At 29.2% G+C, this 25165-nt stretch overlaps 3 protein-coding genes across 4 annotated transcripts; all 3 read left to right on the forward strand.

Annotated features, from left to right (window-relative positions):
* The first annotated feature begins 8829 nt into the window (after window positions 1–8829).
* DPB (Transcription factor DP) lies at window positions 8830–11573 on the forward strand. The gene is made up of 9 exons (XM_079006361.1): window positions 8830–9432; window positions 9837–9916; window positions 10013–10056; window positions 10165–10227; window positions 10425–10571; window positions 10648–10716; window positions 10787–10885; window positions 11027–11097; window positions 11208–11573. The coding sequence occupies exons 1-9, from the start codon at window positions 9170–9172 to the stop codon at window positions 11419–11421; spliced, it is 1050 nt and encodes a 349-aa protein (XP_078862487.1). The 5' UTR covers window positions 8830–9169; the 3' UTR covers window positions 11422–11573.
* A 6644-nt stretch (window positions 11574–18217) lies between these two features.
* Window positions 18218–22243, forward strand: LOC145057847 (5'-AMP-activated protein kinase-like protein). Of its 2 annotated transcripts, none has more exons than XM_079005759.1 (13): window positions 18218–18590; window positions 18698–18823; window positions 19247–19401; window positions 19486–19614; window positions 19732–19798; window positions 19879–19924; window positions 20025–20075; window positions 20186–20239; window positions 20363–20482; window positions 21487–21611; window positions 21689–21740; window positions 21817–21961; window positions 22051–22243. In XM_079005759.1, the coding sequence occupies exons 1-12, from the start codon at window positions 18409–18411 to the stop codon at window positions 21913–21915; spliced, it is 1206 nt and encodes a 401-aa protein (XP_078861885.1). In that variant the 5' UTR covers window positions 18218–18408; the 3' UTR covers window positions 21916–21961; window positions 22051–22243. The 2 variants fall into 2 exon arrangements, with proteins under 2 accessions (XP_078861885.1, XP_078861886.1); XM_079005760.1 differs by having other exon boundaries at window positions 19492–19614.
* Window positions 22244–22603: 360 nt separating this feature from the next.
* Window positions 22604–24788, forward strand: LOC145057848 (translation initiation factor). The gene is made up of 6 exons (XM_079005761.1): window positions 22604–22992; window positions 23808–23905; window positions 23996–24067; window positions 24182–24306; window positions 24385–24457; window positions 24580–24788. Exons 1-6 carry the CDS (start codon window positions 22707–22709, stop codon window positions 24682–24684), a joined length of 759 nt encoding a protein of 252 aa, XP_078861887.1. The 5' UTR covers window positions 22604–22706; the 3' UTR covers window positions 24685–24788.
* The last annotated feature ends 377 nt before the right edge of the window (window positions 24789–25165 follow it).

A 25165-nucleotide genomic window follows, 5' to 3' on the forward strand; every position in this document is an offset into this window, starting at 1 on the left:
ATAACATGATGCAAATCTATCTCTAACCTCACTTTATTTCTTACGCCATTTTGGTATAAAGGAATAGTATATCATCAAATTTTGTGTGTCAAACTTTCAAGTGTCATTTTTAATTTTTTAAGTTTTATGTTTATTTATTTCTAGTTTATAAAAAATGACTAAGTATATTGTAAATGTAATACTTATTAATTATAATATTATATTATATATTAAACTAATATTAGTTAATAATATGCAAATAATTTACTTGGTTCTACTTTGTAATAATATATTTATAAAGTTATTAAAAAAATTGTAAATAAATTTTTGAAAAGTTGGTAAACTTAAAGGTGTTTTTGACGATCTATATAATTTATAAACAAAAAATATATACCGAAAAATATATTTTTTGGTGTATGAAATGGTGTAAAAATGGAGTAGAATTTGAGTTGGAATATTAATTGCATCTTTTTTTACATTATATTTGTGTAAAAAAATAAAGTTAGGTTGAAGATGATCGTATAAACTATTTTTTGGATTATCGACATAACAACTTAACAAAACTCGAAAAATAAACTAGTTTATACAAGAATCACTTCTAAGTTATAAAAGATAAAGATAAAAGAAACATACCTCTTTGGAGTAAAGTGAACACAATTTTCATTCAATAACATGTATTTTTCTTTTATTAAAAGTTAGAATGTTTAATTTGATGTGCAATTTATATTCAAATAATTATAATCTCAATTTCAAAGTATATAATGTTTTGGGACTATTCATAGTCGTTATTGCAAGAGGAAAAGAATACGAGTAAGCCATGAAAACCAATAAATTTAGATTAAGCTTTTAAATATATATAAAACCAATAAATTTAGATTAAGCTTTTAAATATATATATATATATATATATATATATATATATATATATATATATATATATATATATATATATATATATATATGGAAAAGTTCAATTAATTCTCCAATAAACCAAATATTTTTTTTCAAGTTTTATCGAAAAAAAAAATTAAAATATCTAAATTCATAACTTAACATTGTGAATGTTAAATATAATATATTTTTTGGATTCATCGTGTGAATTTAGATTCACATTGTGAATTTTCAAAAATTCACATTGTGAATTTGACGATTTTTTTTTATCAAATTTGATATCATTGGAAAAAGGATAAAAAATTATGAATTTCTGTATTTTTAGTTTTTTTATCAGAAAATAAGTTCTAAAAGTTGAAAAAAATATTGGTTCTTTAGTTAATTATGGTTATATATATATATATATATATATATATATATATATATATATATATATATATATATATATATATATATTACACGCATAATTAATATTATTGAAAAGATAAGATGATAACAAACACAGGATATTGTAATTTTGTTACTAACTTATATTTACATAATTTAGCGACAAATGGTTTACTTAATTATATTTTATTTCCTATCAAAGTTGTTTTTAGTTCATTTTAACACATCTTTTATTATATATTTATTTTCTAATAATTTAGAAATAACATTAAATTATAAAAGTCATTAATATTTATTAAAAAATAATCGTAAAATAATTTGAATATTATATTTATTATTTGATTCATTTTAAAGGTTTCTATAAAGGAATATTTCTACCTAATAAATAAGAATGAATTTATCTACGATAAATGGATAATTTTTTCCCTATAAATTAAAAAAGGTTAAAAGCGAAGCATTTTGAGTTTGTGGGCAAAACATTTGGGGAATATGACTTATTAAGGTAGTTAATTTTTCGGTACGTTCACATCTGAGTGTTTTTTTTTTTTTTTTTTTTTGTACATATCTAGGTAACAAACTTGTTGTAAGTGTTCACATATGACCATTATGACCTGCTATAGCAGGTTAAATCCCAGATGTGAACGCTTTCAACAAGTTCGTTACCTAGATGTGTACAAAAAAATAGTTATCCAAATATGAACAAAACAAAAAGTAAAAATTAAATTATACGAATGGTCCATGTGGTTTGGGGGAATTTGTGTTATTGATCCCTAACTTATTTTTTTAACTTGGATGATCCCTACTGTTTATTTTTGTTGCGCGCTTGGTCTTGTCTTACCCAAAAAGACTATTGTGCCCTAATTATTTTTCTTATTTATGTATTTATTTTTTACATATTTAAAAAAATTAGTAGACCACACGTATTTGTATCTCCTCGGATGATCCCTACTGTTTATTTTTAATTAATTATTATTTTTTTTTAACTCGGATGGTCCCTACTGTTTATTTTTGTTACGCGTTTGGTCTCTGTCTTACCTAAAAATTTTATTTTTCCCTTATTAATTTTTTTAATTAATTTTCTTATTTATGTATTTATTTTTTATATATTTAAAAAAATTAATATACCCCACATATCTATATCTCCTCATCGTAAACCTGAAACCACATTTGAGAAATTTAATTTGGGTCTTACTAGTCACCATCTCATCTCTCATCCTCCCCAACTTATATTTCTTTTCTATCTTTAGTAACATCGACGTCTTCACCATGCTTCTTTTTTTTGGTACTTCAAGTATGGCGAACCAACACCATAACCTACTATCTCTTCATCTTTAGTGGGTTATGGTGTTGATTCGACGGAGTTGAAGGACCAAAAAAAGAAGTGATGATAAAGACGCCGATATCACTAAAGGTGGAAAATAAATAGAAGTTGAGAAAGATGAGAGATGAGATGGTGAGGAGATACATATATGTGGGCTCTACTAATTTTTCTTAAATATATAAAGCATAAGTACATAAACAAGAAAATTAATTAAAAAAATAAATTAATAAGGGCACAATAGTCTTTTTAGGTAAGACAAAGACCAAGCTCGTAACAAAATTAAACAGTAGAGACCATCCAAGTTTAAAAAAAATAAATTAATTAAAAAATAAACAATAGGTATCATCTGAAGAGATACAAATATGTGTGGTCTATTAATTTTTTTAAATATGTAAAAAAAATGAATACATAAATAAGAAAATAAATTAAAAAATAAATTAATAAGGGCACAATAGTCTTTTTAGATAAGACAAGGATCAAACGCGGAACAAAAATAAACAGTATGGACCATCCAACTTAAAAAAAATAAGTTAGGGACTAAAAACATAAATTCTCCCAAACCACAGGGACCATTCATGTAATTTAATTTTTACTTTTCATTTTGTTCATATTTGGGTAACTATTTTTTTTTGTACATATTTAAGTAACAAACTTGTTGAAAACGTTCACATCTAGGATTTAACCTGCTATAGCAGGTCATAATGGTCATATGTGAACACTTCCAACAAGTTTGTTACCTAGACATATACAAAAAAAAAGATAGTTATCCAGATGTGAAGATACCGAAAAATTAATTACCTTAGTAAGTTATGTTCCAAACATTTGTTATCTCAAATTTGGTGTAAGTTGGACCATTCATTACACTACTTTTGTGTAAACCTTTTAAGGTGTTCCTTACAGAAGCATTTGTTATATGTTTACCCTATTTTAGTATTTTTAATACGTACATTAGAGATGACTTGATAAAAATATCCAAGCAAAAGTCCAAAAAATTCTTACAAAAATTAGTGATTTTCTAAACATCAAATTATTTTACTTTTGACTCTAACTATAATTAATTTAATTACCAAACAATCAATATTAGTTTTAAGGTAAAAAAAATCTTATAATAATCATTACTGTAAAAAGTATCAAAAACATTTTCAATAAAAAGTGTTTAAATAGATCAATGATATAGAATTTGATCATTGTCGTTAAATATTATTAATCATTTAGATTTTATTGAAAGGTAATTTAAGCTTTGGATTTTATATATTTGATTCTACCCCTGACATGTTAGTTTATAAATTAACTAGGTTATAACCTGTGGAAACCACGAGAGGTAAGTTAAAAATTTTATATAGACCAAAAAAATTAATAAACATAAAAAAGAATTTGATTGTGGATGGTAAGTAAGTACAACTTTATTTGATTTAAAAAAATAAACATAAAACTTCAACATAGATATTGAAATACTTCTTTGAACACACCATTGGAAGTTTTATTAGTCAAATTACCATCATTATCTAAAATCAATAACTTCAATCCTTCTCTGCTCTTTAATCTATAATAAGTTTACTTGATATATAAAGATGAACAACAAAATTAAAAAAAAAATCAATTATATAAAACTAAGAGCCAATAATCAGAAAATTATTAATTAACTAAGTAATATGATTTCACTAAAAATCACCAAAATGACCAAAAAGGTAAAAATAATCGATTTCACTAAATTTTTTTTTACCTTATGTTATGATTAATTAGATAAAATACCTCTAAATGATGTAAATATAAAGGAGTTATTTGTTAGACTAAACAGAAAACAAAAGTCAATTAAAGACTAAAATGCCCTTGGGACCATTTTCAGTCCAACACAACCATGAAAATGTCACCCATCTGCCCATTTTGCCCTAAAAAAAAACAAAAGTAAAAAAAACAAAAAACAAAAGTAGGATGCTATTATATGCAAAAAAAAAAACAAAAACAAAAAAAAAAATAACATAAAATCATCAAAATGACAAAAAGGTAAAAATTATTGATTTGTTCAATTTATTTTATATTTATAGCTTCAATATCTTCAATTTCTTTTATCGACCAAAAATGAAAAAAAAAAAAAAAAAAAAAAAAACTCTGCTTTAGACCTTTGAGGGGATAGTTTTATGACATTCGTTAAAAATGATATCTTACATTAAAAAATTAACTTATTTGCAAAAATCAATAGAATGGAATTACAGAAAGATCTTCCATTCAAAGCTTTACCAACTTATTTGCAAAAATCAATGAGGGTTTGATTGGAACACCATTGAAATTTGAAGGTTATTTTTTGTACTTTAAATCGAATTTATACTTTTACACATTTCAATTAACTTGAATCATCCAAAAATGATACTTCGCCTACTGTTTTTTATTTCTTACTTTATGGGTCAAACAAATTATTTGAAAATTGAAAATTAACAACAAATATGTTTGAATTTAAGAAAAATAAAAAAGATTAACTACACTGATTAGAAACATGCAAAAAAAGGTTATGTCAACGCCATGAATTCATAAACAACATTCAGGTAATGCTTTAATAACATAAAATTTGACATCCAAAGTAAAAATAAAAGGACCAGAATGATATTTAGTGCTGGAACTTTCAAAGTTGTCACCAAAAAGGTAATATGTGCATCAAAATACACACATTCAAATACAAAAACAATATCAACATTGTTGATCATTAGCAATCATACTGATCATCAATTTCTTGTTGTTGGGTATACTTTTAGTAACAACCCATCACACTTCAAAGAACATCAAAACACAAATAACGAAAGTAAAAAAAGTCAATAAAAGACTAAAATATCCATGGGACCATTTTCTGTCCAGCACAACCATGAAAATCACACTTCAAAGAACATCAAAACACAAATAACGAATAATGTTTTCACAACAGATGTTTTTAGCAAACAAAACTGCATTGGTATTAATATATTTTCACAAAAAGGTTAGCAAATAGAACTGCATTGGTATTAATATATTTTCACAAAAAGGTTATAAATTTTGAGTTATGAAGATTAACTCACCAGATTTGTTATGTCAACAGTGTGCAGAAATCGTAATATTGAAGATGAGAAAGAAGAATTATAATTGATAATGAGAATGGATGTTAAAGACAACAAAGCACAATATAAACGGAGTTAGAATATTATTTTGAAAATCCCGATTTCTTGGGATTCATTTAAATCTTGAAAAGAGTTTAAAAAAGATAAGATTTGTAGCCAATGAAATTGAACGTAAATTATTATTGTTTCCAAAAAAATGGATTTTTAATTTTGAATTTTGAAAGTTATATGATCCGAAAATGAGGAAGTTGAAAATAAATCGGGATTTTTCCTACATTTATGCAATTTTTTAAGTTATATTTATTTTATAAAATAGGATTAAATGCATTAGATGACACGTGGCAGGTTTGCAATGTAGAAAAGTAGACATGTGGCAAATTATAGGTTTTGTTTATTAGAAGAGGTAGATTTATGGGAAAACTACAATAAAGTCCTTACATATTGGCCTCATAATCGATTTAGCCCTTATATATATATATATATATATATATATATATATATATATATATATATATATATATATATATTTTATTCAATTAAGTCCCAAATACCGATAATCTTATTCAATTTAACCCTTTGACCTGGTCAACATGTCATCCAACTTTCAAAAATTACATTTTCGGGCCAGATTTCAAAATTTATTACAAATTTGGTCCAAAATTTATATTTTTGGCCCAAATTTTAAATTTTTTTTTATAAATTTTGTCCAAAATTTACCCTTTTTGCCCAAATTTTAGAATTTTATTATGAATTCATCCTAAATTTAGTATTTTTACAACTTTTTTTCTCAAAAGTTTGTTTCTAATATGTTTTTTCTTTAAAACTCATATTTATACAAAAAAAAACGTATTTTTACATAAAAATCTTATTTTTTCTATATAAAAAAATTTTTGTATATGAAATATCTAATTATAAAAATAGGTTTGGACTATTTGTGTAATTTCTCTTAAAAAACAATTAAGAAATTAAAGTAACCCTAAATTATACTATTAAATTATAATTTGTCAAAAACTAGTTACACTAGTAACCCTAAATTATACTATTAATATATAGATTTTAATATGTGTTCTATTTAGTGTGTATTATTTTTTCTATGAGATTTTAATATAGTTGTTTATATGTATTTTTCAATCTGTTGTATTTTCGTAAATTAAATCATACACTCGATCACTTATATATGACAAAAGGTATGTAAAGTTGTTATAATCTCATAGATGACAATCCATATTGATTTCAATAGGAGTTGTAATTATCAACATTTGTAATACTTTTTTATATTTGTTAAATGCCCTTTTCTGCCAAAAACCTCCTTATCGACAAATGACAATTGCTCCATTCTAGATAGTTATTTTTTGTTATTACAACAAACAAAATTGACACATGAATCCGATTTTACAAAGAAGTTTAAATAAAGAAATCCAAAGTGATGATGAACTATATGTATGAAAATGTATTCAACGAGAAACGAAAAATATGAAGTTTCAATATGTAGCATCTTCTATTATTTAAACTTTTCCTATAAATGTGATTAAAGAACAAATAAATAATATTAAAATGAGTGTAACTAGTTTTTGACAAACTATAATTTAATAGTATAATTTAGGGTTACTTTTAATTTCTTAATTGATTTTTTAAGAGAAATCACACAAATAATCCAAACCTATTTTTATAATTAGCTATTTCATATACAAAAAAGTTTTTAAAAAAAGTTTTTATATAGAAAAAATAAGATTTTTATATGAAAATATGTTTTTTTTGTATAAATATGAGTTTTAAAGCAAAAACATATTAGAAACAAACTTTTGAGAAAAAAAGTTGTAAAGAAGACTAAAGTTAGGATGAATTCATAATAAAATTCTAAAATTTGGGCAAAAAGAGTAAATTTTGGACCAAATTTGTAAAAAAAAATTTAAAATCTGGGCTAAAAGTGTAAATTTTGGACCAAATTTGTAATAAATTTTGAAATCTGGGCCGAAAATGTAATTTTTGAAAGTTGGATGACCTGTTAACCTGGTCAAAAGGTTAAATTTAATACGATTACCGGTATTTGGGACTTAATTGAATAAAAAAAATATAAGGGCTAAATCGATTATAAGACCAATATGTAGGGACTTTATTGCAGTTTTCCCATAATTTATTGTAATTTAGCATTTGCTAATTTTTTTAACTACATTATATAAAAAACTAGCAAGTAGTTAGAAAAAAAAACTAATTACAAAAAGTCATAGAATATTTGGTAAAATTATAAAAATAGTTTATTGTAGCTTATAAAGTAACTTAATGATAAACTAGCTTGATACAACTTATTGATAAATAACTTATAATTTAATAGCTAATTTGCAAACAAAACTTAATTTCTGATATTAACAACTATATTACGGTCATATAATACTTTTGTCACTTTTTATCTTTATAACTATGTATGTAATAATTTTATCTTTATTCTCAATACAATATTAAATATGACATCTATAGTTTTACTCTTTAATGTTGCTGTCAATATATATATATATATATATATATATATATATATATATATATATATATATATATATATATATATATATATATATATATATAATTTAAAAACTAAACGAGGTTTTCATACAACATTTTAAAAATAAATTAGTTAAATTAAGAAAAATATATTGAAAATGTAAATGATTGTAAAAAGTGTATGATATTAGGTTTGTACTAATTAGAATTAGTGTAAGATGACATGTTGCATTATATCTCAATCTTTAAATCAATTACCAATCATTACAACTTTATAACTTTAGTGATTAATTATCATGATTTATGCACAGTAAGTTGATAACATGGTTTTTTTTTCTCAGATTTAGTGATCAATCTTGATCAAATTCATTGTAATTTGATACTTGTTCTTACATATATTAGCATCCCTTATCCCTATCCCTTCTACACTTTACAATACAATTTGGAAAGTACTTTTTTTTTAATCATTGTAAGTAGAAAACTCATGTTTAAAACGTTTCTTGTGAGGGTTACTTTTTGTTCATTTTAATATATATGTCGACATAAAATAAAACTCGTATTAGTTGTTGAAAAAATCAAATACCTATCATTACTAAAATATACAAGTCTAATAAAAAAGATTTATTAATTATTGAGGTAGAATTAGAATGGAATTAAAAAAAGAAATTTGTACAAACTACAAACCCTCGTTGGATTTCCCTCCTTCCTCAATTTCCTCTTCAACGCCCCTCACCTCACACTCTCTCAACACCTCTTCTGATCAACACGTTACACAATCCACCATTAAAACTCTGCAATTTCACCCCTTTTCTTTTTTCTTCTTTCCCTAAAGAAACCCCATTCTAGAGAGAGTTAAAAGAGTGAAAGAATCTTTCTTTGATGATGCTCCATTTGTTTGTTTTCATCTACAAACCCTTAAGCTCCTCCATCCAAATTCAGATCTAACATGATTTGTTTTCATCTGGGTATCCTTTGAAATTTGCCAACTCTTGATGAATTTACTTGGGTATTCATGGTGAGGATGGGATCGAACGATAATTTGGAAAATGTCGTCGGGAGTACAAACCCACTTTCGGTTGTTTCGAGAGGTGGTGCGACCCGGTCGTGGGGTACAACGGCGTCGGGACAATCTGTTTCGACTAGTGGCAGCGTTGGGTCGCCGTCGACCCGGAGTGAGGCTGCAATGGCGGCGACGCCTGCTAGTGATAACACGTTTATGAGGCTGAATCACCTTGATATTCACGCTGATGATGCTGGATCTCAAGGAGCTGCTGGGTGAGATCTTTTACTCGATTCTATTTCCATACTCCTTCAATTATCACACGTTGACTTCCAAATTGACATGAAATTCTCCACTTTGGAAGCAAATCAGTACCCACTTAATACCAACTACTACCAAATACACAAATTGGTATGAAATTTGCCGCAATACTCACATTTTCTTCCGAAAATTGATGCTTTTGAAGTAGAATTTTGTTATACGGTTTTGTTCTTGAAGCTTTGGTTTCGATTTCTGGGATTTTGTTGGTTTTTATTTTGGTTAATTAAAGAATCCAAAAGAAGTAAACTTATCCAAATGGAGGAAATTTTCTAAAGTTTTGCTTGTAAATTGTAATGAGACATATACACATTTATATTTTCTTGATGAATGGAATAAATTTCTTGTATATGATGAACAGAAATAAGAAGAAAAAACGAGGTCAACGTGCAACTGGAGGGGATAAAGTAGGAAGAGGACTTCGCCAATTTAGCATGAAAGGTTCCGATTTTGCCCTTCAGTTTACTAATTTTGAAATACTCAAAATTTCACACCCCACAATGCAAGTTTATACTCTTTGATTTTATTTTATCTTAGTATGCGAAAAAGTAGAAAGCAAAGGAAGAACCACTTATAATGAGGTCAGTTGATTCAGACATTCAGTTTAATCTTCTTATTCAGGATACTTTTATATAATTTCCACAAAAAAAAAAGTATAAAAAACTGAATAGAAAGTTTGATTTTTATAGGTTGCAGATGAACTTGTAGCTGAATTTGCAGATCCTAGAAATAGTGATCAACCTCCTGATCAGGTTTTATATCTCATTTCTTTCAAAATTGCAATGTTTGATTTATTTGTTTACAATAGAATCCTGCTTTTGTTTCTTTCTATTGCAACATTATACTTTGAAGTATTTTCTTATTAAGGAATTGTACTTTAAAAAATCTTCTCAATTGTTTTTATATAGCATTATGTTTTTGTTTATTTAAATGGTGATAACATTCACAGCAACAATATGATGAGAAGAATATTCGTAGAAGGGTATATGATGCTCTTAATGTTCTCATGGCTATGGATATTATTTCTAAAGATAAAAAGGAAATACAATGGCGGGGCCTACCTCGAACTACTTTGAATGATATTGAAGAACTAAAGGTATTTATATAATTATATCTATAGATATATATATATTTATAATTTATAATCTATAATTGTTGTTTAAATGTGATAGAGTGAGCGTATTGCTATCAAGAACAGAATTGAGAAGAAAGCGGCTTATTTGCGAGAACTAGAAGATCAAGTGAGAAATATTTTATATAATTTAATATTGGGAAATAAATTTTGATACATTTTTTTTTTCTTTTATAAAGCATATAGGTCTTCAAAACCTCATACAAAGGAATGAGCAGTTATATGGGTCTGGAAATGCACCAAGTGGTGGAGTGGCTTTACCTTTTATACTTGTCCAGGTACGATTTTTCCAAAAGGGTATTTTCGTCTTTTTAGCTAAATATTGAAAGATTTGCTCTTTGTCCCATGAATTGCATCATGGAATTGTTTACCATTTGGTTAAATGTCTAAAATGTCCTTCTCTGTGTTATAATATATAGACTCGGCCTCATGCGACTGTTGAGGTTGAAATTTCAGAAGATATGCAGCTCGTTCATTTCGACTTTAACAGGTTATTATTATTATTATTATTTTATTTCATTTTTCTTTTTTGGATTTAAAAAAAAATAAAAATGTAATAAGTAATAACATCTATTTGTGTTTCTGTTGGCGTATTTGTAGCACACCATTTGAGCTACATGATGACAATTATGTCCTCAAGGCCATGAAGTTTAGTGATGGAACAAAGAATGTTTGTACAGAAGGAAGTGTGGGGTCCAGCATGTTTGAGGGTGGGGTTCCTATGCAGCCGAGGTCCACCATAACACACGGTAGACCTCCACCATCCCCTCCACTTCCGGGGATACTAAAAGGACGTGTTAAGCATGAGAATTAGTCGATACAACCTCGAAATTCTAATATCTCTTCTTTGTATATTGTGTAAGCATGTTATGCTTGCTTTGCTAATTGCGGATTTGGGATTTATTTGGTCATAATGTTTTTTCTGTATTTGATTTTATGGTAATATATTATAGATTCCTGAGTAAACTACATAAATTGTCCCCCTAATTTGGTCTCCAATTTGAAATTGGTCCTTTGAACTTAATTTTATTGTGTTTTTTCTTTTGATTAATAGACGTGATGAATTAGAAAAATACTAGATGAACTATGTGCGCACGGGTGTATTTCATACTTTGTTTTCTCTGACATGGGAACCATAAAGTTTGGTTGCGAGCCTTGTTAAGCATCATGTATGCCCGTGACTAATTTATATACGGAAGCTAAGTAGATGTACGTTTTATATCTTATTCTATACTATGACATATGTTAAAGCACAAATCCAATCGTTGTAGTCTTACATTTAGGGTTTTGAACATAAGGAACAAGTTCAAAAATCATAAGATGAGATGAGTTTCAAACTTGTTCATCATGTTTGAAACTCTTGCTTCAAAGGAAAAAAGGTTGGGGAGAAAGTAGTAGAAGATTTACCCATTTCTATATTTCTTGGCAAGTTTCGTTGTTGGAGTAGTGAAGTTTCACATGTGGAAAGAGTTCGAAAATGAATTTTAGGGAAAGTGTGGAAATTATAATTTGAAGCCTTATATATTGGGGACCACAACTGAAGTTACTAAGGCCGTTTGATATATTTTCAACGAAGAGCCTTCGTTGCCACCTGGAACCACCACCATGATGTGCACAACATTCTATTTGCTGTGTGTCTGCTCCATGGTACAATGAGCGTGGTCAATTATTGTCCTGACCACACACCATCACGATTAATCAGGTCTTTCTTCTTCTCTTCTTTCTCTCATGCATGTATCTCTTCATAATCAAGATTATACTAGGTTTGGTGTGGAAGGGATATGGTGATGAGGTGGATGGAGATGGTGGTGATGTGGAGATGAAAGGAGATTATGGTCGTAAAGACCATACCGAAAGTCATAATGTTTTAAAAATAATGGTTTGTTTGGCTTTCCTGTTAATGGTAATATATTTTTAAGAAAAGTGGTATTTTTATGAATATACCGTTATAATAATATATTTTGGTGTAAGAAATCATTTTGTATAATAAAAAAAATGAAAACTAATAATATTTTCTTTTAATTTAATAGGCTTGATGAGTTGGAAGATACCAATTTTGTCTATAAATTAACTTACACAAACATTTTTTTTTTAATTTCAGTCGTCTTAGAAAACAACAATTCAATTTTCAGAAGTTTCATTTGTAATTTAATTGACTGCCGGTTAGCAATTAAAGTGTTAATAAAATTGATAATGGTACACATTCTTTAACAATCATATGTCTTTCTCGATAAATTTTAAAATATTGATTATTAGGCCATAAGATATTCTCCCAACATCTTATCCCTCTATTTTCACCACTATCTCCGTCCATTTCACCACCATCTCCCTCCACAACCCTTGGTGGTACGAGGCCACCATCATGGCCCATAAAAAGAAAGAGAGGAAGAGAGGAACATAGAAGAATAACAAATTAATTGTCATCATTTTATATGTAAACAGTTAATATTTATAGATCACATTTTAATATCTTATATCCGTCTTTAGTAAAAGAATTATACTAGACAAATCCAAAAAGTATTTTTATTTTTCTAATTAAACTTATAAAGACTATATATATATATATATATATATATATATATATATATATATATATATATATATATATATATATATATAATTACATGCTTTTGAACTAATGATATACATATTTATATATTTTGTACAAATTATACATAAGAGGAACATATTTTCAAGTAACTTTTTTATTTAAGAAACATATTTTTTAAAATCATAAATTTAAAATTAATATTATAAACATATAATCTAATAAAATCCCAAATTACCAAATATAGGTCTTTGTTATCATTAAACTTGTTTGATTATAATTATAAACAAATAATATAGACACTTCAACTAATCTCTATACTAATAAAAGAGGAGCTCTTTTGTCATGTGTCACCATATTAGACATTTTAATTAATGTGTTGCCACTTGTCAATCTATTAGTTTTCCATTTTAAATTTATTAGATCTCCGAATTAATGTGATTCTATTTTAAATTTAAAATTTAAAATTTAAAATTATTGTTTTCATTAATTCACAAATAAAAATAAAAAATATCTAATATATATTAAAAATTAATTTTATATATTTATATGAATCAATGATTATAATTTCACATAACTAATAAAAAATATCTTTTAAACTAATAATTTATTTAAAATTGTTAGGGTGCAAAGTCACTCTTGGATGTAGTGTTTTAGACTTTCCCCTTTGTATGTGTAAATGAGTTGAGTCTTTCCTATAAATAGGAAGTGAGTGACTCCCATTATGTAAGAGTCCATTTTGGAGTGTTAGACTAGAGAGAGAAATTGTATACAAACCTATTTGTATAATCTTTCTAGATCTAATAAGAGCTTACAAAGATTTATTTACTCCTTGTGTTCTTGATTTTACATGATGATTCACTAGATCTTTCTAATTCCGCACATGTCATCATAATCAACACCACTACAATTGGTATCAGAGCGGGTGTTCTTGATTTCATCAAGAATTTATCCTTGATGGCGATTTTGATTTGGTGATTCTTCATTTTCTTATTGATCTTCGTGTTTTAGAGAGTTTTTGGATTTTAGAAATCGAATTCATCTTTGATTCTATTCATAATTCGATTTTCTTCACTAGAATTCAAGTGATTTTTACTTTCTCTCTCTAGAAAACCCATTCAAAATCACTTTCTCTTTCTAGAAAATTTCAAGTTCTTGTAATCGTGGAGAAATGGATGATACGTAGTGAAGATGTTCAAAGTGAATGCTCATTTGAATATCTTCTTTATAGCTTAACTGTTGGATTGATAAGTGAATGTGATATTGTTGTAAATGGAGAAAAGAATGAAGTTGGAGAATTAATTAGTTGTCCAATTTTTCGAACCAAACATTTGTTTGATCGTTTGGTTACAACATATCAAAAGAGACGAAGAAATAGAAGAGATGGAGAAGTCATAAAAGGAATTTCTCGTGTTGAATGCAAATATGGAAGCAATAAACTTGAATATTCGCCTGCACAAGCAAGCAGATTAGCTCCATCATTCCATTATTGTGCCGGCAGGCCTGGGCGAGCGAGGTTGCAGATTTTCGTGAAGCTCAGGATGGTGTTCTTGATGATGATGATGTTCAAGAAAAAGGAGTTCAAGTTGATTTTCAAGATGAAAAAGTTTTTTGCTCGATTGGAGTTCAAACCGATGATATTTTGTGTTCTTGTGATTCGTTTGAAGGAATGATTCCTTATCGGAAGCCGGTGGTTAAAGAAATTCACAAATATCAAACTCCAAAAGATTTGATTCAAACTCAAAATGTTCATGTTGTTGAAAGTGGGTTTGTTCATGAAGTCAAGTCTTCAAGATGCAAAAAGATGAGAAAGAAAAAAGAAGAAGAAGATGAATCGAAAGAACAAGCGGGTTTACTCACAAAAATCGTCAAATGTTGTGAAGCCAAAATCCGTGAAGCAAATTTGGGTTCCAAAGCAACAATCTCCAAAGGTTGCATTGAATTTGAAGTCAAAACCCAAATGTGTTGGTGGTTCTTTTGAAGATGTTCTTGGATCGTTGAAGAACACGAAGAACGAGTTGTACATCTCGCATGGTGGGTGGTACAATGTTCGATTTGGAGATTTTCTCATTCCGACAAAAGAACCAAGATCTTCCAAATTTGATTCGTTCGTTGAAAACGGATCTCGATTCGTCAAAAAGGTATCTCAAATTCTCAAATGGTTCCAAAACATCCATGATTTCGATTCATATTTTGCGTTTTTCATTTTTGATCGATTTGACTCATTGAATCAAATCCGTTTCAATCCCATTGGTGATTCAATAAATTTTTTGTTTAGATCAAGCCCAAACCAAAATCAAAATCATTTTAATTCAATATTCATATAATCAGATTTGAAAGCCCAAATTTCCGATGCTACGCTGTTCGTTTAATCTTACCTAAGCCCAGATCTAAATCTTGATGTAACTGTTCATTCAAGCCCAATTGATATTTCATTAAATCCGATTTTACAATATTTTGAGCCCAATCATCTATTAAAATCTGTTCATAATTCCGATTCTTTATGTATTTTTTTTGTTTTGCTCTCGTCGTTCGCTTTCATCTGGTTCAAAATCGTTGATCGATGTTTTTTTTTCTTCATATCTCAAAATCGTCGATGTTTCATTTGTTTTGATTGAAGTTTGAAAATCGAAGATTGAGTAATGTTACATGGATTCGAAATCGTTGATGCAAATTAATTTCAAGTCAAAACGAGAGTTAAAATTGGATTTTGGTTTTTCTCGGTTTGATTCTTACTACTTCTAATCAAATGATTTTTGATGTTGATTTAGTCAATTAAAAGTCGAGTGTGTGTATATTGATATTCAATTGATTTGCTTTTGGATATTAACTGTTTTGGGAAGTCAATTGATGACAAATCATTTTGGGAGTCGATAGTCAAAGACTGAGTCAATTGAAGTCACAATAGTGTTCGATTTATGAAGAATTACTTGATATCTGCTGTGTTTGGAGTTGATTTGTGTTGAGTTAGTCAAAGCAGATTTGAAAGTCGATCGATCGAAGCATTTGGTGTGATGATCAATAATTTTGATTTTGGGAAGAAATCGTTGATGTATGAAGGTTTTCAGTGTGGTCGATGATTTGGGAAGAACTCGACTAACGAAGAATTTGGAGGATGAATTCGTTATTGAGAAGGATTTTGATTTCGATTGTTGATGACGAAGGCTTTTGGGAAGATGATTTTGATCGGTTATTGAATCGAAGGGTCTTAGTGTGTTAATTTCGAATGGAAAGAATGGATTTTGGGGTCTAAATCGAGTTTGCTGTTGGGGTCGATTTTGGTTGCTTAAAAACGAAGCCCTGTTGGTCGATAAAAACGAAGCCTTGGTTAGTTGATAGATTCGAAGGATCAACTGTGTTGGAATGATTCGAAGGGTGTTTGTGAATAATCTAAGGGTTGTTGCTTTGGGAAGAACTGTAAGGATGAACGTGTTTGATAATTTTGATTTGGGAAAAACGAAGAACTGGACTTTGGGTTAATAATTTTCGAAGAGTAAGTTTGTGTTGGTTTGGGAAGTGGATGAAATCAAAGAAGAAACGAAGACTGGGTTAAAAAAAAAAAAAAACGAAGAGTGTGTTTTGGGTTTAATTGGGAAAAACGAAGGGTCGATTGCAAAAAGCGAAGGGTTAGTTTTGGGTTTGTATTTTCGAAGGGTGTGAATTTACGAAGAGGAGAGAGAAAGTGAGACTCTTCGTATGTTTGTGAATTGAAAGGGTATATGCTGAATATTCGAAGGGGGTATATTGCAAATTCGTACCAAGGAAGTTACTGTTCACTATTAACTCTTCGCATGTAGAATGAATTTGCACAAATGGGAATTTTTCAATCTGGCCCCTGAAGCTTCGAATATTTGACACTTCGCAAATTAACTCAAGTTTCGAATATTTGACACTTTTCACCCAAATTCGAAATTTTTTGGAAGCTTCGAATATTTTGGGATGCTTCGTATGTTTGAGCAAAAAGGACAGAAGTTACGAAGATGGTCCCTGAAACTTCGAATTTTTGGCAGTTTTCACCAAAATTCGATAAAGGACTATTTTTTGCTGAAAATTGAAGATTGTGCATTTTCAGGCCCCTGCAGTTTGTGCAAATTGACGCTTTCTACCCAACTTTGGAAAAGGGGGAGAGTTTTGCATATTTGGCTGTTTTGGACGCAACGGGTCCCTGCAAGTTTCAGAAAGTGACAATTTCTACCCGGTTTTTGAAAAATCTTGCAACTTTCACTCAAAAAGTCAAAATTTTTCATAATTTGGAAATTTTTTTTTGTGGCTTTTTCGTGATTGTTTTTCCGTGCAAGATTTTTGGTGATTCATTTTTGGTACACATCAAGGGGGAGTATCGTGAAGACTATTCCTCGGGTGCTTCTCATCCTTAGTGGGTTTTATAATCATTTTTTTGATTATAAAAAGGGGGAGAATGATGAGTATTCGAAGCTTCTCGGGTTTGTCGAATATTCATTTGCGGATTTGAAGACCGGTGTTACTTCGAGGGGGAGTTTGGTCTTGATCGCGCTAGCTCGTTGGAGATTGAAGCCGGACATCCAATCCTAACTTTGAGGGGGAGAATGTTAGGGTGCAAAATCACTCTTGGATGTAGTGTTTTAGGCTTTCCCCTTTGTATGTGTAAATGGGTTGAGTATTTCCTATAAATAGGAAGTGAGTGACTCCCATTATGTAAGAGTCCATTTTGGAGTGTTAGACTAGAGAGAGAAATTGTATACAAACCCATTTGTATAATCTTTCTAGATCTAATAAGAGCTTACAAAGATTTATTTACTCCTTGTGTTCTTGATTTTACATGATGATTCACTAGATCTTTCTAATTCCGCACATGTCATCATAATCAACACCACTACAAAAATAACTTATTAATAATTTTGAGTTTTTACTATAAAAGTTTGATTAATTTTATAACCGTAGTTCCTACGGGTTATAAACTAGTTCTAAATATACACCGTTTCAAATAATTTAACTAACATATGTTATTTTTACCTAATTTGACTAATATTAAATATTTCAATTAAAAGGCTGATAAATCATTATTATATTAGTTTTAAATTCTGACGGAGGAGTATCTTAAATCTTAATTTCCAGTGAAGCTCGGTGCCTGAAAGGGAGGATAGGGAATCTCTCGGCAGAAGAACCGGTGGTTGCGGTGGAGGTGGTAGTTGTAGTGGTAGTGGAGTATACAACACATCAGTGTTTTTTTAGGGAACTCGAATTCTACAAAACCTCAATGCTCAGCTACAACTGATGATTTCTCCCATGGCGACGCAATTGCACCTGCACCTCCCCCTCCCCCACTCTCACTTCTTCCTCCCTTCTTACAAACTCTTCTTAACCGCCGCTCCAGAACCTCGCCTTTGTCAATTCGGCGTCCGTCACCGCCGCTGCCTCCTCGTCACAGATTGTGCTTCGTCACCAAATGAAACAAGGTTTTGCAATTTGTTGCTTCATTTTCGATTGCATGTGCCTCTGTATGCGTTTGTTCGTGTTGAAATTTTACTAATTCGAGGTTCGTTAAACGGATTTTGTGCTTTAGAGTTGCCGGAAGGAAACCGGCGAGGACCAATGCAGATCTCTGCAACGATTTACGGGAATTTATGTCCGATGCTGGGCTTCCTGACGGACATGTTCCTTCTTTGAAGGAGCTTTCGCACCATGGCAGGTTTAGTTTCTGTAGCATTATATATCTCTTCTTCATTTCCAGTTCCTTGTTTTGCACTTGAATACATGTCTGCTGATATGAATGCTTTACTTATCATGGAAAATGTTCCTGATTCTAGAAATTGCTTGCAGTACCATTAGTTTATTACTCTGGTAAAGTTTGGAATGCATGATAGACATGAATAATTTACAATTAGATGGCATTTGAGTCATTTCTGAGTTTTGACCTTGGTAATCATGGAGATTCAATGGAAGTTTATCATATTGGCTTAAGAAATCTATATATCATTTGATTTCAGTTCTATCCTCACACTATACAAAAGCATACTTTATATCAGCAAGGAAATTATATGCTTTATGGAAATGACTTCTACTTGTGGAGAATTTTTTTGAATTATTATTTTGTTCTTACATTACTATATAGGCAAGACCTTGCTAACCTTGTGAGAAGAAGAGGATATAAACTTATTAAAGAGCTTCTTGCAGCCTCACAAGAGGTCAAAGTCAACGATTCTAATGTAGATGAGAGCTTGACTGATAATCAGGAAAATAACAATACTGAAGAAGATGAATCAACAGGTGTTTTTTTTTCTTTTCTCTTTTTACAGCATGGGATAAAGTTAAACTCAAAACTCTTCTTATTAAATCATTTGTATTAAAAAGATTTAGATGAGAATGGAACAAAGTTGGCTGAAGCTGTGTTGTTGTTGAATGAAGAGACTTCCACTAAATCATCATTACAGGAAAAGGTGATGAAATTTATTCAGAGTGGAGAACTTGAAACAATTGAAGGCAAGTCATGTTAATGTGTAGATATATAATATATTTTGTCCTTTGATTCATTAATTTTGTTGAAAATATTTATCTCCCTTGCATTAAATTCAGCTTTTGGTGCTTCTTGATGTTCAGATTCTGCCAATTTAGCAAATGGGAGTGTTTTGTCATCCCAGCTTGTACATTCAACATCTAAGTTGAGGTTTCCATTGTCATTTTTATTTTTTATTCTTTTGTGGGGTCCATAATCCATTTCAATTGAGTAATTCATATTCTTTGTAGAAATATTTCTTCCAATGATCAACTACAAAGTACTGAGGATGTTGAGGTTATTTCATTATCTGATTTCAGATTTTCATATACGATTCTACTTACCTCTTTCTCTCTCTAAAAGCTAAATCATGTTATCTTGTGTTTATGTAAGACAGATGAGAACAAAGGAGGATGAAGCTGAAATCAATCGCATCAAAGTTATATTGGTATTATATAATTATATAATTATATTCATGTTCAATAATCATTCATCGCAAACTAGTTATTGGATCTTTGTAGCATATCTAAATCTTGTTATTGTTTTTGATGTGTTTAGCATCACAAGGAGTTGGAATTATCTCAGTTGAAGGAACAGATTGAGAAGAACAAGGTGAATATATGATTTTTATATGTAATGTATGCTCTCATTAACATTGAAATATTTCAGAATGAATCATTATAAGGAAGATTTTAAAAAAAAATCAGTAACAATTGGTTATTGGTTGCTACTCAGGAAGCGTTGTGTGAATTACAAGCTAAAGCTGAAACAGAGATAAATAAAGCACAGAAGCTTCTGTTGGATAAAGATGCAGAGCTACTTGCAGCTGAAGAAAGCCTTTCTGGATTAAAACAGGTAACTCCTTATTTACTAAATTACTAGTAAAAATGCCAGATATCATAGGGATACATAGAAGCTTTTTGGTATTTATTTACTGTTTATGCCATATTATGTTAACAAACATGGAATTAGGAAAATGCAGGTGGGTGGCCTATAGTCTATACTCCCCCAAACAAATTTTATTGTTCAAAAGAAAAGTAAGAATCGTTGTGGGATCCCCATTTATTGGGTATACTCCCCTAACCAAATTTTAGTGTTCAAAAGAAAAGAGATCTTTATTCTCAAGAGGAGGTTATAATAGATAAAAATCAATACGAGTGAGCAAAACCAAACCTAGAAACAGAAAAACTGAAACCAGACCAAAACCGGCATTTGGGCTTTGGTTTCAAAAACCGAAATAATCGGTTTCGGTTATTATACTGTAGAAACCGACCCAAAACCAACCTATTATATATTATTTTTGATTATTTAATATATACTATCGAAAAAAGATAACAAAATAGAATGCTCCGTATATACCAGGTAGTAACCAAATCGACAAAACTCTAAATCCATTTTGTTTTGTTTGCATTTTTGTGATACGACGGTTTTATATTATTTTTTTATAGTATATATTAAATAATCAAAAATAATATATAATGGATTGGTTTCTACAATATAATAACCGAAACTGATTATTTCAGTTTTTGAAACCGGAGTCTTGAGAATGAAAAAATCAGAGTGGAATCAAGCTATATGAAGGAATAAACGGGTTCACTTGAAAAAAAAACTAGATGTGGACTTTGGTCAAGTTAAGGAATAAAGAATTAGGTATCTTCGCCTACATGGCAGTATGGCATCCATATCCATGTGACATATTGTAATATAAAAATCACAATGTTATTATAATAAAAATAACTAATTATATGTCATAAAACAATAATATTAAATAAAATAAAATAAAAACCTATGAAATGCTACGTCGGGTGATATAGGTTTAAATTGTATACTTTAATGGAAGGTTTGGGTTTGTTTGGTAGGTTCAAGTTGACTACTGGGGTGAAGGTGAGAGTGTAGAGGTGGCTGGTAGCTTCAATGGCTGGAATCATGGTGTCAAATTAGATCCACAACCTTCTTCAAACATCACAGACCCTATTGAATTCAGGTTTCCAACTCTCTTTCATTGCCACCTCAGCATTATCACAATAATTATAATTTAACAAATAAATGTTTTTTCACCAGAAACACTAGGCTTTGGAGGTCCATGTTGTGGCTGTACCCTGGGATCTATGAGGTATATCAATACATATTTGTGTTTTTGTTGACGAGAGTTTTTTTTTTAATAAAAAAAAAATGGGAAATAAGTGCAGATAAAATTTATAGTTGATGGAAAATGGATGATTGATCCAATGAAAGAAGTGGTTGCAAGGGGATCCATACATAACAATGTTCTTCGAGTCGATAGATAGATGATATGCACCTCTTGAAACGATGACACCTGTATATAACATTGAGGTATCACAGGTTTTCTCCTTTTTTACTAGTTTTTTGAAACAATTTGAGATGACTTATTTACTTATTTTTTAGTTATTTTTTACTTTCAGATGTTAATGATTAGATAGGTGGTGATAAATGGGAGTGGCTCACAAGTCAAAGATGAGGTTGTATTAGATAAGCTCTTGTACAATTAATTCCCATTTTTGTATGTTGTATTATTCGGAATGTGAATAGTATGTGTATGTTGACGGGAAAATAATCTGATTATTCCATGTTGTTTATATATAACATATTCTAGTATCTTAAATCTAATAATATTATTTTTTATTTCTATTTTAAATTATAAGGTCAGTAGTAAACAGAAATCTAAACAAACATCATATTTTGCATCATGTTCTACCTTTAAAATTTTAACTTCACATACACTATTTTAAAAAAACACACTCAACATTCTCAAAATCGGTCCGATAAATATTAAATACAGATTATAGTCTATAGATACATTCATACATCGAGAAAATGTTTTTTACCTAAGGAAAAAGAAAAAAGAAAAAGAAAAAAAAAGGTAAAGATAATATCTGAGGGGAAAGAAAGAGCTCGTTGAGACCACGTTCCTAAGCTTACCAACAACTTATCAAACCTTAAACGTGTCTCTTTCTTTGCCTTTACCCTCCCTCCCCTCCTTTCTATTTCATATTTTCATTTACTCACCAAAACACACACACACACACACAGAGACTCAGTAGCTAATAATATATTGAAAATGGCGATGTTGAGTAGTGCTTCTGCTTCATTTCACAGACTCACCACCTCATCTCCTTCTATTCCTACTCCATTCTTACCTTCTTCCGCTTCACTGTTACCCAAATCTACGACCACAAGGTACAAAAATAGGGTTTATTTTTCCACTTTTGCAATCAGGAAACCGATTCAACTCGACATTCTTCAAGAAGAAGAAACGGAAATGGCGGAGGAGGAGAGTGTTAGTGAAAGCGTCTTATACTCGATCTCCCCCCTCCCTCTTCTCGTAATCGGTGCTCTTCCTGGAGGTAATCGATTTAACACTACTCCTAATCTCCTATGCGATTTTGTTTTCTCATTTTACTTTTATGGATTTTAGTTGCATTTTCATCACAATCGATTCAAATTCAATCATAAATGTAGGAAATAAGGGGTGTTTGGGATTGGTTAGAGCATCCACAATCATAGATGATACATTCATACCAATTCTAGAATTTATATCATTTTTATGATTTTTATATGAGTATATGTATTTGAAATTAAATTAATATATTTTTATATATATATTATATGCACAATTTTTTACAACAAAAAAAATTAGTATAATTAGATTTAAAATAAATAAATAATATACATAATTTTTACTACAAAAATAATTTTTTTATAAGTTTTAGAGTATTTCATATCTATTTTATATTGTAATAAACAAAACAACAAGTTTTATTTTTAATTAGTAAAATAAATGAATAAAATATATTTTGAATTATGAAAAAGCTCCATGTAGAGAGCTTGTAAATTCACAAGCGAAGTGAAAAAGAAATGAAATGGAAAAGCTCTTACAATAGTTTGTTTGATTTCAACTCATTCAAATTACATTTCTTGTAGGAAATAGCAAAATATTTTACTATTTTTTACGAATATATTTTTCACCCATAATAGCAATGTATTTACATTTTCCATAATAGCAATGTATTTACATTTTTTCACCATAATAGGAATGCAATTACAATTTTCACCAATAAAGAGAAATATATAATATATTGCTATTATGAATAAAAAAAATAAAGTATGTTGCTATTATGGGTAGAAAAGTTGCCAAAATTTGATTTTTTTTCAACGTTAGCTGGAACTATTAGATCGCTGTTTGGACCTTTCGTTGACCTCGTGAAATCATTGGATCTCCCCGGTTGGCTTGTTCATTGGGGCCACCCTGGCAATATGGTATAAATTTTTTTCTAATTTCAAAAATCATTAATTTTTTTTCATATATAAATTAAAAAAAATGTTATTATTATTATTTTGCACTTGCAGGCAGTTGTGCTGTTTGCCATGGGTGGGTATGGAACTTACTTAGGTTTTCGCATTCGCTTCTCTGATAATGTGGTAAGAATCTTTTTTAAAAAAAAAAAAATACAGATTTTGTGTCGAATTTTATAAATTAAAAAAGAAGATAAAATTCAAAAACATTGTTGATTAAATTTTTTTTAACGAATTTAGGATGAGAAAGCAATGGCTAAAGACTTGCATCCAAAACTCCTTGCGGGAATGTTCTTCTTCTTTGCCCTTGGAGCCACCGGTGGAGTAACCTCTCTACTTACTTCCGATAGGCCTATCCTTGAAAGGTAACACTTGTAATGACCATTTTACCCTTATATTCCAAAAAAAAATCTTTATAACTTTCTATTTTGGATTTCTTGTAGTCCTCATGCTGTAACGGGATTGATCGGTTTAACCCTTTTAGCACTACAAACAACATTGCCAACATTATTCGAGGTATGAGACTTACCTTATAACCTTTTTAAATTAAATTATGTAATTTAATGATAAGATTGTTAAAATTTAAGGATTTTTTTTTCGATTTTTTTTTAATGTTGTTTGTTATGTTGTGAATTTAGGGAAATCCGGGGCTAAGAAATGTTCATGGGATTTTGGGTAGCGGGATTATGACATTGTTTCTTGTACATGCGGCTCTTGGTCTTCAACTTGGTTTGAGCTATTAAAATTGAATATGAAAATTATTTTAAAATTATTGATGAATAATCTTGTAACAATATTGGTTATGTACCTTATAATGTAGATAAGGTTTATACAAGAGCTTTCACAATGGTCGACTCTTTTTATAGTTTATTATTTTTGATATATTATGAAAAACTTCTTTATATATTTTCTCCAATGCCAAGTATTTTTTAAAATCTTTTTGTAACCACAGAATTGTCCCCATCAAATTCTGAAAAGATTTGGCAAAACTAACGGATAGATGGAAATTGTAAGTTGTAGCTTATATTTATAATATAGAAATGTTAGGTAAGTATAAACTTTTGAAATATGAAATGGTAAAAACTAGAATCTTTCAATTTGAAGTAGTTTGTTTTTTTTTTTCCTATTTTTTAAATAAAAGTTTTAAGCTTTTATTATTTTTTTTATTTGAGATTTTCTTTTAAAAATAATAAAAGCTTCTAAAAGTTTTCATAAATTTGTTGG

This window comes from Lactuca serriola, chromosome 6 (assembly GCF_051521515.1).
Source record: "Lactuca serriola cultivar US96UC23 chromosome 6, Lser_US96UC23_V15, whole genome shotgun sequence".
Taxonomy (NCBI): domain Eukaryota; kingdom Viridiplantae; phylum Streptophyta; class Magnoliopsida; order Asterales; family Asteraceae; genus Lactuca; species Lactuca serriola.